The sequence below is a fragment of the Microchirus variegatus genome (assembly GCF_963457635.1).
Source record: "Microchirus variegatus genome assembly, chromosome: 8".
In the NCBI taxonomy this organism is placed as follows: Eukaryota; Metazoa; Chordata; class Actinopteri; order Pleuronectiformes; family Soleidae; genus Microchirus; species Microchirus variegatus.
The window spans coordinates 7,630,243-7,648,732 of NC_139809.1; the positions used below are offsets into that span (position 1 = coordinate 7,630,243).

Consider the following 18,490-nt stretch of genomic DNA (forward strand, 5'->3'; position numbering starts at 1 on the left):
CTCGGTGCATAGACCGGCCCACTTAAAGGGGAAGTAAGTAGTTTATAGTGACATCTAGAGGAGAGGCTTAAATTTACAACAAAGACCTGCTGCTCTGCTCACCCCCTCCCTTCCCTGACCACTACGGTATCCTCAGCTGGTCAAATGTCGTCCTCGTCGTATTTCTCCGTGTCAGCAGATGAGGTTCGTGAGGTGAGGGAGAGGGCGAGCTACCACGGCCGTAGCAGACGAAGCGGAGAGAGGAGGCGGGACTTCCGCTACAAGTAAAGAGACGCTTGATTTGTTCTCTCGCGTTTGTCCTTACAGGCTCCCGTAGAAACATGGCGTCTCGCTGCTAACAGTGGCTATGCGACCTCGGCCCGCGACCATGTTATTTTAAATGACTTTTTGAAACACTACGAAGATGAAACAAAGAATATTATACAGCGACTAGACAATGCAGGAGCACATAATATGTATAAAAAAGTGGATTTTGGGTTATATAAACCCATAAATACTACATATTGTCTCTTTAAAGCACTGAGAACACATTTCTGATGTTATATATGTGATACAGAGGAAGTTCAATACCCGATACTCACAAGTATTACTGTTCAATGCCATCCTTCGTCACGTCATTAGCATTTTTGTGTGTTGTAGATGCAGACTACTTCTGAAACAAAACCGTTTGAAGACCTGAAACTCGGAAAGTCACTTTGCCGACAGTCTGCCTCCATGTCTGTTTATATTCTGAAGTCGCGTTAAATCACGTGACTATCTCTGTTAGATCACAAATCCCTGGAATCTCCTTCATGAAATAGTTTGATCCGTATCTGTGGTCTACAGGACTAATGGAGCAACGGCTGTAGAAAAATTGTGGCCTTCTAAAAACAAGGCCCTTGCCTAAAGTACATTTAAAAGGCTACAAAAAAAACAAACAAGTTTTACTTTAAAGTGATTCTACATTTATACAAACATGACAAATCCCTGTTAACAAACCCTCCTAAATGTTACACGCTAAAAAAAACACAACTGGGACTATGAACTAAGCTAACCCCATCATTATGCTAACCCAGGCTAATGGGCCCCTTAGCTCAAGTTCCAGTTTCTTGTTATTTATCTCTCAGGAAGTGATTAAAAGTGTGACATAAATATTCCCTTCACTGATACCGAATCTCCCCTTAATCCTGTGGGTAAGTACGTAGGAAATTAGCCGCAAAACATAGAACGTGAAGGTCACAACACAGGATCCGCACAGGATGACACGTGGGCAGAAGCAACATCCGTATGGAACTTATGAATCACATGTTGTTTTTGACTTGATAATGTGGCACGGTGGCGTAGTGGTTAGTACTTTTGCCTCACAACAAGAAGGTGCTGGGACCTTCTGTTGGCTTGTTGTCTTCATGCGTAAACATTCGCTCAGATTGGTGCCTTGTGGCGCTCGGTCTGATCAACCCTCCAACTGATTTTGCAGTTTCTGTTGCATATTGACACTAAAGATCCTTTTTTTCCCCTGAGTCAGTCCTCAGGCCTCTGACCGTCTGCCGTCTCCTACGTGCGATGGCAGATCTCGCAGCAGTCGACGCAAAGCTCCAGACACTCCGTCGGCTCGCAGCAGGACTCGAACAGCACCGAGTGGCAGTGCGCGGGGCAGTTGAGCTCCTCCACGGGCGCCTCCTGGACCGCGGAGCAGCAGCGGTTGCAGGCGTGGCAGCAGCAGCAGGAGGAGGAGCAGCAGTAGGTGTTCAGGCAGGAGGAGCAGGCCTCCAACAGGCTCAGGAGCACCACGGAGCACTGACACGACAAACAGGCCAGCAACAGCTGAAAACAAGAGTCTGGAGGAAAAAAAAAAAAACGAAACAGAAATAAGCTGCTGCGCTCTTAAAGCCTGTCACAAAATGGGGATTAACGACTCTATTAACCCCGAAATTAATCTCCCTCGTGTTTGCATGTTGTGCCGACTGCAACTTAAAAGGGAGACTATTGTGCTGCAGTGATCAAGTGTGATTGTGTTTACTTAATCACAGAGGCTTTCTGAGTCCTCCAGGGAAAACAAAAAAAAGGCCACAGGGGGCCTGCTGGTGATGAACAACATCCAGGAAGAAGCTGTCACATGATAATTGGTCTACTTCTTAAATTAGGTGCAGATGAAGTTGCATGCATTAACCTCGCTGCTGTGTTTTCCCTGCGTCTCTCATCGTGCTCCACCGTTAGTTATTACTCAGCTACCGTTTTCATCCTCGCAAAACATAGTCGGCGAGCTCATGCAAATTGAGCCGTTTTATCTTGTTTATTCACCGACGTAAATGAAAAGGGAAACGGTGGAATTCCCCGGGGAGTGGGGTTCAGCTTTATTTCTGCATAGCCGCTCAAATTATCCAACCCCCCACACATAAATCATGCTAATACCTGTGTGTAGATGAAAGGGGGAAGCATTAATGTGTGGCCACTGTATTGATTTACTGCACAACTTCACAGCGACGACAACACGAACACAATGATAAACAAAGAGCGGCCCGCCACGCGCTTTGATAGAACTGGAAGAAAGTGCAGCAGTTTGAAAGCAAAACTTTTTCTCTCATAGAAAAATAGAAACAGAATATTCATTTGAATATAAGAGTTTTTACACCTGCTGTAAAAAAAAAAAAGAATGCAAACTTAATTTACTCTCTCAATTTAAAATCGATAGTTTTAAAGCTGTAGTCCGCAACTTCACACAATGTTGAACGCTCTTTTTCTTTGTATAACAATTGTCCAAGGTACTATTGTAATCTACAGCAGCGGCATAGTGTTAGTCAATGACAACGGCTACATGCAGTTGCACTATGGGTGAAACCTACGGTGGCCTGGAAGCGCAAACCATTCTTACGAAACGTGACGACGCGTTAACAAATCCCGAAACAAACTAACATTTTCAAAATCAAAAATTCTGAAATGTGAAACACTTCCCGAAACAAATGAACAAAAGCCACAGTCCTTACAGGAAAGGGAATGTACCAAATACTGCAAGTCACCCGGAAGTGATCGAGGGAGCGGTCGATTCTTTTAGATGTTAAACATGTTATGTTTAGTTTAGTTTATCAAATTAATTAATACAGTGAACGTTATGGCAAAAGCGTGATATAAAAACGAGTAAAAAGCTGAAATCAGAAGTCAGAGGCTCTTATTTTGAAAGCCAGGTTCATAGGAAGTGGTACATATAAGATAATGTGATTGACTATTGTGCATGAAGAAAGAAAAAAGTCCAGTTTGTGTCTCTTTTGTTTATAGCGGAACAGTATCTGTGACATTTGTTTCGGGAATTCTTAACATGTTTCACATTTTGGGAATCTGTTTTCGGAAAAAATTTGCACATTTGCACAAATTACAAATTTGTGTCAAGCTTTTTTGCACTTCCAGGCCACCGTAGGAAACACCAAGAATCCCCCACGGCAAGTGGGGTAGTGTAGTGTAATGTTTACATAAGTAATACTGGAGCGTAGCAAATGTGTTCCAGTGGAACAGGAAGGGCCTTGTTGCTGCCCTTTGTGTTTGATTGTAAAAAAAACAAAAAAAACAATCCAGTTTTCAGCAGCTGTATTAATTATCTGTCTCTCAGACACAGGCTGTGCACGCCATAGTTCTAAAATACTGAGACAGGCTTGGAATAACTTGGTACAGAAACAACCACAGTAAGTGAAAAACCATAATTCTTTTTGCAGACAGGTCAATATTTTGTCTGTACTGTCGTTGTTGGTGAGTTCAGTTTGTTATATGAACATTATTCCTTAGTCTCTGTGACATATAAGCAGGATTTTATGGCCAGTTGCTTTAGATTTATTACATAATGCACCTTTAATCACATGACTTGTGCTTACCACTTATTGTGGCTGCAGGTGTGTGTGCGCTCCTGCTCTTCCTGCTTTTCCTGCTGCTGCTGCTGCTGCTGTACACCGATGAAGCGGAGTCCTGCAGTTTGCTCTGGCCCCGGGGAACCGGCAGGATTCTGTGGTCTGGGACTGTGAGGCCACATCGTGGACAGGTAGGTGACGTGATGAGCGCCGCTGCTGCATCCTGCGAGGCAGGTACAGGCTGAGCTGAAGACACAAGGAGATTGAGATTGTGATTAGTGCAGGAACAGGAACAGTGTGGAGGCTCTTTAGTGAAAACATTAAACACGCACAACATAAGTGTGGGACACTTTTTACTTGGAATGTATTTCAAGTCAAACAACTGAGTCTGTCTGAAGTAAGTTTGGATTATCAGATAGATAGATATTATCAGATTAGATCATTCAAAAGTCCCATAAACATGTATTGTTTTTTTCTTTGTTGTCAGATTAATTGCTGTTGGATTAATTTGTATCAAAAAAAGTACAATATAAAGACAATCCAGTCCGATGTTACTTTGAACATCGGTAGTATACGACACATCACATTCAAAATAATGTGAAAATTAACATAAATTGAGTTATAAATGCACATAGGTCAGGGTTTTTCTAATCTGTCGCCTAACAGATGGTAAATTAGCCTGGAGTCAGTCTCCCACTTCAGTTTGCATCCCTTTTTACTAACTCATCTTCACTTCACTGACAAAACAGACTTGTTTTTTTTCAGTTTGATCCCTCGTTGGGAGTCACACACACACACACACACACACAACAAATACGTTGTGGTCACTGTATTGTATTCCACTCACTGGTGATGAGGTCAGTGGGGACGGTGTTTCCTCTGCACACAGGGTCACGCGCTGGAAGGATATCCTCTAAAGAAGACGCACAACCTGGAGACAAACGTGTTAAAATATGAAGACGTTTCACTTACAACGTGAAGAAAAAGTCTATAAATTCAGTATTTTGGATGTTTGTTTTCATATCTCAGAGAGATCCTTCAAAGGTGTGTCATAGTGCATCAGTTTCCCATTATGCTCTAGGTGCTGTTTCAGGGACTTTGTCACAATTTTTAATGGTTTCTCAAAAAAGACCCTGCAACCTTTATTAATATTCCATAACCTTTGCTCATTGGGTAAAGCTTAAAACAAATGGTCAGAGTAGCAGTGAAGTAGACTGACCTTTAGTCTGGTTGTCCTCGTCGTCCACAGGTGAATGGTGTCCAGGCTGCATGTCTGACACTCATGACTGCTCAGGATCTCTGCTCCACGTCGTTCACCCAGTCACCGTCTCCATCCTCCTGATTCTGTCCACACCAGAAGGTCAGGAAACCTCCAGCCCAACACGCTGGCCTGAGTCACCGCTCAGGAGACTGTGAGCTGTTAGTGTTAGCGTGGGCGTGTGTGTGTGTGTTTTGTTGTCGTTGTTCAGGGACAACACTCCCTTTCTCAGCAGATGTGTCCAAACGTGCTGATCACAGAGCTGCAGAGACAGAGCCATGGTCGCACTGTGTGACTGTTCAGTCGCCCTCCGTGTTCTGCTTTTAGTCTCCTCACACAACAGAGACACATACCTCACAAGTGTGTCGGCTCAAGAAATGCAAACTCTCTCGCCCTCTTATGCTCACACACACACACACACACACACAAACACACACACACACAGGTTTCCATGACTTCAGAGGACATTGCATTGACTTACATTTAACCATACATAACCATAATTACTACTGGACCAATCCTTAACCCTGACCCTATCCAAGGTTATTATAGTTAACGAAAACTAACAAAATAACAAAAACTGAAATGGAAATAAAAACATTTTGTTAACTGAAATAGAAATAAAAATAAAAATTAGAGGTTAAAAAAAAGACTGAAACTGAATTGTGTGTTTGCAGTTCGTTAGCCTAATAGCATCGTTGCCTAAGTCATATTTGGAAAAACAAGAAAAAACGTTTTTTTTTAGCAAGCACATTGGTAAAGTTAGGCAGATATCACAATTACCAAAAAAATGCAATAGGAAATGTTATTAGGCTTACGATATGCGATGCATAATCAATTTTGAAAGATTTTTTTATTATTATTTGAGATGGCCTTTTCATTCATTCATAATTAAATGCGTTTACAATGTGGAACATAAGGCTGTCCAAGTTAAACATAACATTGTTATGTAGTTAATTGGGTTGAGTTGGTTCATTTAAGTGAATTAAAACTCCGAGTATTGGGTCTATATGTGGTGAGTGAGTGAGTGAGTGTGTGTGTGCGTGTACCAGAATATTTTGCACTATGAGCCAACTGTAGTGGTACCTGTGTCTTGTTGGTACTGTAACTTATTTTTCTGCAAAAATAGCCTATTGTGGCCATTGCACCTTAATGTCTTTGATATTGTTACCTCTAATTTTGTAAGAGCCAATTGTGACTGTTCTACCCAAATGTTGGTGGTGCTGTAACTGTAACCTTTTTGCACTATACACAAATTGTACATGAATGTTGGTGGTTTTGTTTCTTACACAAAACTTGCACAAAACTAGCAGCCATTTCAATAAATAAGTGCTAAATAATGTATAACATTTTGTATCTGTTTGTATCCGTTTACTGCACATGCAACACAAAATAGTAGTACAGGGGTTGACCGGGCCACTGGCTGGACAACCTTCCCAGAAGCTGGCCCTCCGGAAATTTTAGTTTAATAGCCTTGCACTATAGGAATACATGCTTCCTACGGGCACTGCACTAGTATTTTGTTAAGAAATAAAAGAAAGAGATTTTTACTGTTTATCTTGATTCACAAAAAAATCTATCATTTCCCCACAGATGAGGACGGTGAAGAGCACGAGCTGATCACTGACAGCATCATTGTTGCGTGTTGATGAGAAGGTGAACGAAGACCTACCTTCCAGAGGGGGCTGTTGACTTAAGTGCTGTCAGGAGAGCGGCATTGAAAAAACATGTTGACTTGCCTGCCTCACAGTGAGTTTGTGGCACATCAAAGCAACACAGGAGTGAGGCTGTTGAAGTCGTCGAGCACGGCGCTAACTTCGCCGTCGGTAAACACAGTTTGCACAGGCAATCAGAGGGAAAGTGTCATCTAATGGGCTGACAGTGAATCAAAGGAAGCCCTGAGAGGCAACAGCAAACCTAAAAAAAAAACGATTGTGTTATCAGCGAAGACAATTACTGACATTAGTCAAAACACAGGAGCTGAAGAATCTGAGGCCCTTTGTTCTTTTATTGTGTTATGAAGTGGATTTTAGTGGCTTCACTTCACAGGGCTCATCAGTGCGTGAGACAAAACAATTCAGGGGAGACTGCTGTTTGTCCATGGGATTTATTATTAATCTAATATTGTGATACACTTGATGTCAGAAATTGAACAGACCGTGAATAATTTGACGGAAACTTGGTTTTCGTACCAATGAAACGTTCCATAAATACACATTGAGATTATCATATATCTAATAAATAGATTTTAGAACTGAAATGAAGTTGAGATACCAAAGATTGTCTGATTATTGTCCTTTCACACTTTGAATTTAACTTCATTTGCCATTTTTTTCAGGAATTGAGAGACATGATGTAAAAGCCCACAAGGTCAGTTAAAACATCACATTTATTTATGTTACATGTTTCATATAATAAAGTAAACATTATACTAGCTCAGACATGTTTATTCACTGTGATGGGATGCACTGGACATAGAACCACAGAACACAATACAGTTTTTTAGAAACTGTTTTTTAACCTTCAAATGTTTATAAAAGAGGAATTAGGGAACAGTCTTTCAAAAACACTATGTACACAAAAACATAAAAACCTTGCTTTAAGTAAAAAAAGAAAAAAGAAGGAACGTTATCTTTATACTACGGAAGCGTATTGCATTCACAGAAAACTCCTGTTTTTCTCAGTAATTAATTTTCGGTTTTATTTTTTGAATAATTTTTTTTCTGTTTTTCTGTCTAATTTTTCTTCTGTTTTTCTGAGTAATTTTTTTTTCTGTTTTTCATGCAAATTTTTATTCCCCTGTTTTTCAGAGTAATTTTTTTCAGAATTATCGAGAACTCTTGCTATGGTACACGCCGCCGAAGGCGATTCTGCTGCCTCAGCTGCACACCGTGTGCATCCAATATTTTCAGCAGTCTCCTGATCGTCTCTTGAGTCACCACGTAGCCAGCCTGAATGCATTTCAAATTCATCATCTTGTATCCATGGAGCATGCAATATCTGTCCAACTGATCCTGGAGAAAGATTGCTATGTCTAGCAGATCTGAACGGGCTTTTCCTTCTGAACAACCGCAAAGTCCTCAGGTGCCTGCGTTAAGTCAACAAACTAATGATAATACCATCTAAAGACAGGACTATCTCCCAGTGTCTTAAACCCAGATCAAAGTAAAACGTGATTAAACTAAACAAGCCGTCCATGTTGTTAGAAAAAAATTACTCAGAAAAACAGAAAAAAAATTACTCCGAAAAACAGGGGAAAAAAAAAAAATTCAATAAATGAATACAAAAATTATTCAAAAAATCTAACCGAAAATTAATTACTGAGAAAAACAGGAGTTTTTTTTTTTTTTTCAAGTGAATGCAATACGCTTCCGTATTATACCACATGGATCATTATATTACTATTTACAGAGACAACACAATGACTCAAACTCTACTTGTTTGTAACCAGAACGATGACAAACATCCGTGTTTTGACACCATGATGCTATTTTCTTGGTGGCGAGTACAGAAAAATGTAGATCAAATATCATTAGACCTCCAACACATAAATACATTAACTTTAATATTTTTACAGTTGGAAATGTTTTGTTTTTTTGAAAATAAAAAAAGGCCTCAGACTGATCGAAAAAGTAGTGTGTGAACGGCAAACTACAGGCAAGTGTTACTGTGAACTGGAGACACGTAGTCACTGACGAACGCGTGTGAATATACTACATGTGAATAAGCAAAGGCTTCTTTTGCTGCTTCGTAAATGATCTTGAAGGTCATTCAAGGTCAAACGTGTGCTCGCCGTAATGTTCGGTCGCGTCCTGAAGCACGGGGGCAACTTTCATCGACGGCCACTGAGGTTCACGGCCGATGAGGTTCATCACTTCATCTTTAAAGAACAGCGACCTGCAAAAGAAACCGATACTGTATATATATATAATATAGTCTATGTGTCTCCTTTCGTTTAAACAGAACTGATATCGAGCACAAGCCTTTCACATGTTTGGACTGAGCGCGACAATAAAAGAATAAAATAAACACAACTCACTGCTGAACTCTGCAGCTGTTGTCTTTAGTTGCTTTGCTTTCCCGACTTTGACTCTTGCCGTTTCTGCTCACGCTCTCCTTGAGTCCTGGCAGCGAAGCCTCAGTCAGCGTCGTCTACAGATGAAAATGTCAAAAACTATTACCATGGTTCAACAAACTTTTTAACCAGGAGGCGACACTCGACCTCACACACTCGCTCACCTGTAAAGTGGCGACGTTAGAGGAGACTTTTTTGATCAGTGAAGGACTCCTAAGGAAAACAAGATGGTGACAGTGGTTTTAAAATAAGAAATAATCCCTGACTCAGTCCAAAAGTTTGAGGCACGGTGTGTGTTATGATGGAGAATGATTTGTTTAAATCAACGATCAGGACCAGACCTCCCTCATATAAGAGCCTGAAAACTCTTAGAATGGAATATTTTATCATTCATTTACTGAACACAATAATTTTAAAAAAGAAGTTGCAGCACTGCAGCTTTAAAATGCATTGTTGATTTGTTACTATATTATTAAAAAACACCATATCAAAGCAGATAAGAGTCTAAAGAAGAAGATTTTTCTGTCTTTCCACATCTAGATTAGATCAGATTAGATTCTCTTTTCATTGGCCTATCACAATTTGTTTAAATTGTTGATGTTATTTCCGTTTAATTTTATGTTTTGTTTTATTTATTTTATTTGATCTGTGTTTGTTGTGGTTTTTATCCACGTGCTTATATATTGTCATTTATTTAAGTTATTTAAGATGTATTTTATCTTTATTCTAAGCATTTTTATTTATTTATTGTGTTTTGTATTTATTATTCTCTACAGCACTTTGGTCCACTGTGGCTGTTTTAAAGTGTTTTACAAATAAAGTTGGATTGGATTAGATTAGATTTGCAGCAGCAAAATGACAGACACATATATATATGTATATATATATGTATATATGTATTTACATATATATATTTGTATATACATATATACATATATATAATAAAATAGAACACAATAGAATACATTAGAATAAGTTTTTTGTGTTTTTTACACAAGAATCCAGGATATTTTTACACCTGGATGCATCACTTATTGTTTTGGAGGTGTTGAAATTGTCTGCTGTACCCTGTGATCTTCTGTGATCTCCTCTTCTGATATTCCGACTCATCCACTGTCCACACAGCACCTTTCACGTTCTCCACTCGCACAAAGCACTTGTGCAGGCTCAGGTTGTGGCGAACTGCGTTCTGATCGGGAGGAGAAAATCAAAAGGAAGTCAGTTGTCTGACTGAATACATGCGGCATAAATCAGGTGTCAACACACACACTTATTACTAATTATCCCTGGGTGCGATGCAACGATACCTTCCACGTGGCAGCGTTGCGTCTGAAGTACGCAAACGTCCGTGTGAACCAGTTGTAAATCTCGTTGAGCGTTAGCTGCATGTCTGGTGCTTCTGTAATAGCCTGTGGATGGAGAGGAAGTAGTTATTGTCAAATGTGACAATATCAAATACTGTCTTTGTCTCTGTCTCTTTCTATTTTGGACTTAAAGCCGATGACCCTGAGGTCTTCTCTCACTGCTGATGTTGACACACGTTTTACTGTGTCTCATGTCTCTGACTCTCTTTTAGAGTTTTTGTTTCAGTTTCTGTTGTTGTCCAAATAGACTTATTTCACTTCATTTAAGTCCACTTAGACTGTCAAATGCCAGAGAAGTGAGAAGGGAGCGTGTCTGGCCTACACTCTTAGAAATAAGGCTTCCAAAAGTGTTTTTCTACTAGGGCTGAGGTTCTACCTGAAACCATTTGTTTTTCAAGGGTTCTTGGTAACACTAATGGTTCCATTAAGAAACATTTTCATCCAGAGAACCCTTTAAAACCCCTTTCCTGAATAAAGAGTTTTAAAATTGTTCTTGGTGACACTATGGGTTACTTGGAACCAAAAAGGGTTCTCCTATGAGGACAAGCCGAAGAGCCTTATATGGTTCTACTTAGCACTTTTATTTCTATGAGTGTATTTGCTTAAAAAATCACCTAAAATGAAAGCATATCACTTGTAAACAGGTGATTCAATTGTATAAGAAAGAAACATGCACAGGGCCAGGGAAATCACAAAGTGGTCAAATATCTGGATGTCTAGTTACAAATGAATGATGTGCAAATGTGAATATTGCTCGGTTTTACACACAGCAATTAAGGTCAAAATTACGCAACGTTGCCTAACTCAGCTCCACACAATGTTCAAAATGAGATCTCAACATGACAGTCTGCATGTGACTGTGCAAAATTCCCTCACTGGATACAGGAAGTGATTTGTTTTATGTCACGACAGTTGGAGACAACAGCAACGTTGTCCCAGTGTAGCAAGACAGCTGCAAACAGATTGGAATTATGACAAAAAAATCAGTCAGGAAAGGTTTCAGAAGTGAAGCCTGCTGCACTGCTGCTGTGGACACTGACGTGCTCCCTCACCCAGGTTTGATAGTTTTGCTTGAAAGAACGTTTACCTGTCTGATCAGTGTTGCGTAGGTGAAAGGTGGCCTGATGTCGTTGTTCTTGTAGAGCTCATATTCATTTTCTGAAAGAAGATAAAGCATGTAAGTGGACATTGGAGAAGTGAATTCCTTATTTTCCCATATAAAGATGCGGTGTATTTACCTGAGGGCAGTGAATGGACTAAAGGGTGTTGACAATGTCTTATGGCCCGGGCACATTCTGTAAGAGTGGCTGAATTCTCCTCACACTCCTGGGATGGAGCCAGAGGTTGTGCCAAGTGCGATGGGCTCAGCGAGGGCAGGTCGCCGGTGACTGAACTGAGCTGCAGAGCAAAACACAAGCGCGAGGAACGACGCGCGTTAACAAAGACTGACAGAGGAAACAAAACAGACAGCGAAGCTGTTCAGTGTAACAGAGCGATTGGATTCACCTCCTCAGAGGTGATCCCACTAATATCGCACGAGGAGGGAAGCAAATTATCCTTAATTATAGGGTGAAATTGTTTGGTGGGTGTTGTGATTATGGTGCAATTTTTTTTGCGAGATTAACACATGATTAGCTTCCACATCATCGGAGCATAACTGCCTTGATATGGAAACACAGTGGCAGCTGTCTGACGTCGGGAGGCAGCTGTAGGACACGTCTGCTGCGCCGTGCAGGTGACAATATGACAGTCCAAGTGTAAAACTGTTTACGTTCTGCACAATTCTGAGCAACTCCATCTTCATGTCGTGTTTGTTGAAATCGTATTACTCTACTGACTTTATTTTTTTACAGCTATACAACTGTAAATGTAAATGACAGGCTGTATCATCATCAGTGCTGATGGAGGTAGGTAGGTAGAACGACGAGGTTTTGTTTTCTCTGCAAAGACGAGGTCAATCTGCACACGATCCTAGCTGGAGAAAAACCCAGAGCATAGTGAGCCCTCCACATTTATACCTGAACAACTCCCCTTTCGTATTCCTCCAATAGACAAAGGAGTCTGCCTTTCCGGGCCGTGTTTTTACACCTCTTTGTCTACTGCAGGTATCGGGGATGCAGACTCCCTGCTGATGTTGTAGGAAGGCGCAAGTTCAGTCTTGACATCCTAATTACACAATATACAATACAGAGAAGGACCTGGTATTCTGTGTATTCTACCTGTGGACCATGAGGGTCAGTGTCTGCGTCTGATTGTGGCGACTGTCGACTCGCAGGGGCAGAGACCGTCTGAGCTTCTAAAGACGGCAGATGCAGGTGAGACGTCATCGCTCGCAGACGCTGGCGTTCTTTGCAGAGCTGTTGGAGGAGATGAAGGTAAAAGAGAGTGAGTCTATGGATGATGTGCTTTGATTACTGACATGAAACATCAGGAGGAAGAAGGAGCAGTCGTTCCCACATTAGATGAATATTTATTATCACGGGCAGGTGACATACTATATTACTTTCACTGTAAATATGAGGAGAGGTTAAGATGAAGGTGAACCATCTCATGCCTATACCTGAAGCTCAAGCTGCTGAACCACCTGCATCTGGACTCTGCACTGGGCCGTGCTTCTGTCATCCAGAGTGTGTTCGCTGCCAATGTGTCTGAAACACACACACACACACACACACAGGTGCATTAAAGTGTTAAACACTCCAGTGAAAATCTGCTCACAGAGAATCATACACTTGTCCCTTTTCTTTGTAATTACTGTGAATCCAACCCATTACAGCTCCATTCTGCAAAGCTACAAACTATTTATTCCCAGCTTGTGCCTCACAGTTTTTGGTATTGTGCCTTATCCATGTATTATTTAGTCACAGTGATAAGCAACAACAGCAACAACAAAGACAAATCCAAATACATCACAAGGTTGTTTGACTTTGAGATGTATTTCCACTTCATATGTAAACTTTACCAAAACAAATTGAGTCAAAAACCTACTTGAAAAACTGGTACAAGTTCTCACAGACTGATTCACATCCGGGCCAGTGACACACACCGTGGTTGTAGAGGACGTGTAAAGCAGCGTAATCAGCACTAGACGAAAGAGGTGAAGAGAGACATTTTTGTCATAATTACAAATCACAGCAGCCAAACATCAGCAACAAAGCACATTAAAGATGTTTGTGTTTCCTTTTTGTGTAATGTCAGAGGGAAATGGAAGGGAGCATTGAAAAAATAAATGGAATAATAATAATAACACTTTGGATTTAAGACACGTACTCGTGTAAACTTATGTCAGTCTTTGCTTCTTCACCAGCTCTGGTGGCAAAACACCAACCAAACAAACAAAAGAAAACATATTGTCCCAAAGGGAATCAAATCTTTGATGTTATTACAAAAAATCCTTTGTGTTTTTGTTTTGTTTTATTTCTCGTGTTAATGTGTCTTACCTTTCTGCCCTGAGAGAAGAAGACGACTGCAGGTCACTGGTTTGTCTCGCTGCGACTTGTGTTGACGTGAAGCTGTTTCCACAAAACTTGTGATTGCTCTCAACAGAAACTTTATCTTCACTTTCTCCATTCGTGAGCTCTTTCCAGATCTGCTGAATCTCTGCTGGGTTGAAGCCAACTAACGCACAAGGAGACACACAAGACATTAAAAGTTTGTAAATCCTAGTTTTTTGTTTTACAAGTTGATCAAAATGCTGCTGTTTACAGAAAGATTAACAAGATCTTTTACTTTTACATTTTCATATTTTGCCTTTGTTGCAGTTTTATTGCATGTGCATGTCCATACATATCTGATATAGTTATACAATAATGTTGTTATTCTGTGCTCGAATAAGCAGCAACTTTGATAGGAAACTATAGGTCTAAATGGTCAAATTAATGATGGCTGAGTTCCATTTAGCTCTCTCAGTGTCAGTGTGCGTGCAACCGGCACTGCCGCGCCGTCCTGGCTTACTTTAGCAGTTAACTTTTTTTAATTTTCCTGCCAAAACACGTCAAATGTGTGCAAATAGCTGATTTGAAACAAAAACAGTATTACATCACATTACTTTGTTATTAACAGACGGTGTCTCTAACATGTAGGAAACATGTGAAACATCGGTGGTAAACGTGAAGATGAGTGACCTGGACAGACGGCAGGAGAGGACAGGGCTGGTCTCTGCACCTGGAGGAGCTGCTGCTGCTGCTGCTGCTGCTGCTGCTGCTGCTGCTGCTGCTGGAGCTGCAGAAGCTGAAGGAACTGCTGGAACATGAGCTGCTGTGCAGAGAACTGGAGAAGAGCATGGGATAGTTATTGTGTGGAGAAGAATGGTGAGTATTAGTCTGTACTGACTGACTGACTGACTGAGCACATGCACATGTTATTCCTTATAAATTACAAGATTACCACCATTGTTTAACAGTTTATAAAAAGGTTTTAGTCTGCCTGTCATTCCATCTTCTGTCTAGAATATAATGTGTTTTCATTACATCACATAACGGTAAACTAGGTAGACCATTGCTTACCTCCTTGACTTTCTTGCTGGGCTGCTGTTGCAGCAGCTGAACCTGTTGTTGCGTCTTGTAGAACAATTTCAGATGTTGCTAGAGAAAATGGAGTTGGAACATTATTTATTTCAGAGACGAAGGGGTAATTTTCTCCCAACTACAGTCAAAAAAAATGTTAAAATATATCCCTCCAAAGCCACAAAAAATGAATATAAAAACTGGAAGAAGCCATTTGTTATTGACCTTACATCTTCATAGTGCATTGATTCCTTTTTAAAAATTGCAGTTTGTTACAAGTGTTCCTTTGGTCACTGTTATTTCTATCCAATAAGTATTTGTAGCACTAAGTCTAATGATCAGTATTGTGTTAATTTACCTGCTGTAGCATCAGTGACTGTTGCTTCTGCTGGATCAGAGCCTGCAGTTGGTTCGGGGACAGAAGCTGTTGTAACTGCTGAGGTGCCATCATGGCCAGAAACACCTTTCAGAGGAAGACGGGGGGTTGAATGAAATGTTAGGGGACGACAAAAGTCAAGCACAGCAGACGCAGCAGAGGTGAGTGTGAAGCGTTAAACAGTAATAACCTTCTGATAGAAATCTTTCCAATCCAATTACAAAACAGTGCTGTCAACCTTTTGTGAACATCATAATGTCGGATTGTGTCATTGACCCTAAATGAGATGGGAGATCGAGGCTGACCGGTTAATTAGCAACACAATTACATGCTTGTTGTGACTCTTAATAGAAGTGTATGGATATTAATAAAGGCAAACACTCACAGAATAATAACTGATCTGCTCTTGCTCTTACTGACTGTGAGACTGTGTGAGCTTTAACTGACACAGCAGCAAATAACCATCATTGCATTTAGGAACAAACGAAATTAAGACATTTACACATAATATTGTATAGAGATTACATTTAAAAACAAAATTATATGACTGTAGGTGAACATTTTTCTTATTTTATCAGTGTTACCATTTTAATTTTGTTTTTTTTAAATGATGAATATCTCAGATTGTATTATTATTTACTATAATTACTTAACAATAACAAGCTAGAACATACATAAAGTGTTTTACTTTATCTCTTGGATGAAAGAGGAAAACAACTCAAGTTTGTCGTTTATGCAAATCCGTTTTTATCACGTTTCAATCAAATACTTGAAAATCCTGTATAAAATGATACATAAAGCAGGACGAGGACTTTCTGTTTGTGCAGGGTCTATAATTCTGAATTTCTGAATGACGTATTCAGTTAATCAACAGACAGATATAGAGATATTCAGTGTTTTTAAGCCGCATTTTCTGCCATTTAGGTGCACTGTTTCCTCTGTTTTGTGTGTATTTTACTACACTTTGTTTGTTGTTATTTATTTGCTGTGAAGCACTTTGAGAGAAAGCACTACACAAATAAATAAATAATAATAATAATTATTATTATTATTATTACCCACCAAATTTAATAGCTCTTTTTAAGTGTGTGAAACACCAAGGCAACAGTGACATAACAATCAAAACAGAAGAATATAGACACAAATCGTGAAACTTTTCCCTCTTTTCAGAGTAAAATTGCTCTGTATAAATAAAGGAAAGAGGGACTCAATCTTGCCAAACTTAGTAAAATCTAATAAACCGACTCATCTTGAGCTACAACTTAACACCCATTAACTGTCTCCCTCAACAACTTCGTTGAGACACAACAAGCAACACAAAAAGCTGATGTGATGGAAATGTTTTTTTTTCATAATTATGTATTGAAAAATAATTTTGAAAAAAAAAAAAGTTGCATAGTTTGCAAGTGTGAGTTCTCTTAGGAGAGTAGTTTAAATTAGGCACCGACACCATTGTCATGCTGGATAAGCCTCTGTGATGTGTGGATGCTCTACACTTTTACAACAGATCACACAGGAGGAGACACAAGAGACTTCCCAGTCTTCACTTCATCTGTTCATTCTTTTATATCATAAGTCATTATTTGTGCTCTGCAGTCTAGAATCACACAGTCACAGTCAAGCCAACGGTTGCAAGAGAGATGCCGTATATATACTATATGAAAATGTAAAAAATTGTAACATTCTTAAAATGCATGTGACGCTTTGGCCGGTGCATGCAGACATTTATTATTTGTTATTTCATTGAAGACAAAGGCCCTTTACAAGTCCACATTTTCAGAGTGAATTAAGAGAAGAGTTTCAGGATCAAACTAACGAGAGATGAGAAGCAGGTATTCATGATGTGGTTCTCTCATTGATCTCCTAAATTAAGACTCCCTGAGATGAAATCGTGACAGACAACCATAAAATAATGTCATGCTTCTTTGCCTTTCTCTTGTCTATCTGTAGACAATCATTCCTCCCCTGAGTCAAACTCACAAACTAATAATTAAGTACAACCAAGACTTCTGTGTGTCATCATAGAGTCTGACGTCTGATGTGGAGCTGACATACGACTATTCTATTCCCCATTTGTGACGAGGAGGAGGAGGAATAGTCGGAGAAAGAAGAAGAAGAAGAAGAAGAGGAGTAGGGCAGAATAGTATATGGAGGCACCTGTTTATTATGGAGACTCTGCCAGTTTTCACCACTCACTCCACTGCAGGAGGTCCCATTAGCTGCTGCTCTCTCTCCTGTGCCGTCGTCTGTGTGAGTGAGCAGGCTGCTGGCTGAGGTTTGACGGGCTGCCGAGGGACTGAGAGGAGACTCGGGCATCTCAGTGCAGGTCCTACAACAAACATTAAGATGCAACACTGAATAAGCTGTAAGATGCTGTCGATTACAGTTCTGCATCCCTGCTACATCACACATCTTCGTGTGCACGACGAACAAGTTTGTGAATTTCAAAAATACTGTTGCGTATGTTTGATGGACAGAAGAAAAACACTTGAAAAACAGGAGCTATGGAATACAATATTCTATCTAAAATTAAGCAAAAACTAGACAAGATGAACATCTGATCACATGGAAATAATAAGACAGTTTTGTGTTTTCATGGAGTATAATCAAAGCTACCTACCATTCAGGTGAATAGGCAAATTCAAAGCAGCCGGGTAGAGTTGATGTCTCCTTGTCATGCAGTTTGGAGTGAGGATGGGAGATCTCAGCTACACTTGTGTACCTGAGAGGGAGGAGTCACCACATCAGTCAGTAAAGTAGACAGCAGGAGAAGCAGTTGATGAAAAAAAAAAAAATGATGCTTACAAATCTTTCGGTAATAGCCGTGGGTAACTTGACTTGAAGCTTGAAGGATTAATATGACCTTGAGGACTGAGAACCTTCACAGGTTGCGAATCGACCTGAGCTGTAGATCCTTTTGAAAAATGTGTGCGGTAAACAAAGCCACGCTCATCGATATTGCATCAAGCAAAAGACATGTATATTGTAACGTGTTAAATAAACAAAACATGATCCTGTGATTTTCAGTTATACCTTTCTGACTTTCCTTTGTTGCTATTCATATTCATACACAATCGAACAATGAAACGATAAAAAAACC

At 40.0% G+C, this 18,490-nt stretch overlaps 1 protein-coding gene across 1 annotated transcript; it reads right to left on the reverse strand.

Moving 5' to 3' along the window:
• Window positions 1-8,837: 8,837 nt before the first annotated feature.
• LOC310930690 (forkhead box protein P2-like) lies at window positions 8,838-17,706 on the reverse strand (the record flags this gene model as incomplete). Its single annotated transcript, XM_083893732.1, has 15 exons — window positions 8,838-8,967; window positions 9,110-9,222; window positions 9,310-9,358; window positions 10,213-10,334; window positions 10,453-10,554; window positions 11,597-11,667; window positions 11,748-11,907; window positions 12,729-12,866; window positions 13,070-13,157; window positions 13,498-13,593; window positions 13,950-14,127; window positions 14,634-14,697; window positions 15,015-15,092; window positions 15,373-15,477; window positions 17,587-17,706. The coding sequence occupies 15 exons, from the start codon at window positions 17,704-17,706 to the stop codon at window positions 8,838-8,840; spliced, it is 1,614 nt and encodes a 537-aa protein (XP_083749858.1).
• Between the last annotated feature and the right edge of the window lie 784 nt (window positions 17,707-18,490).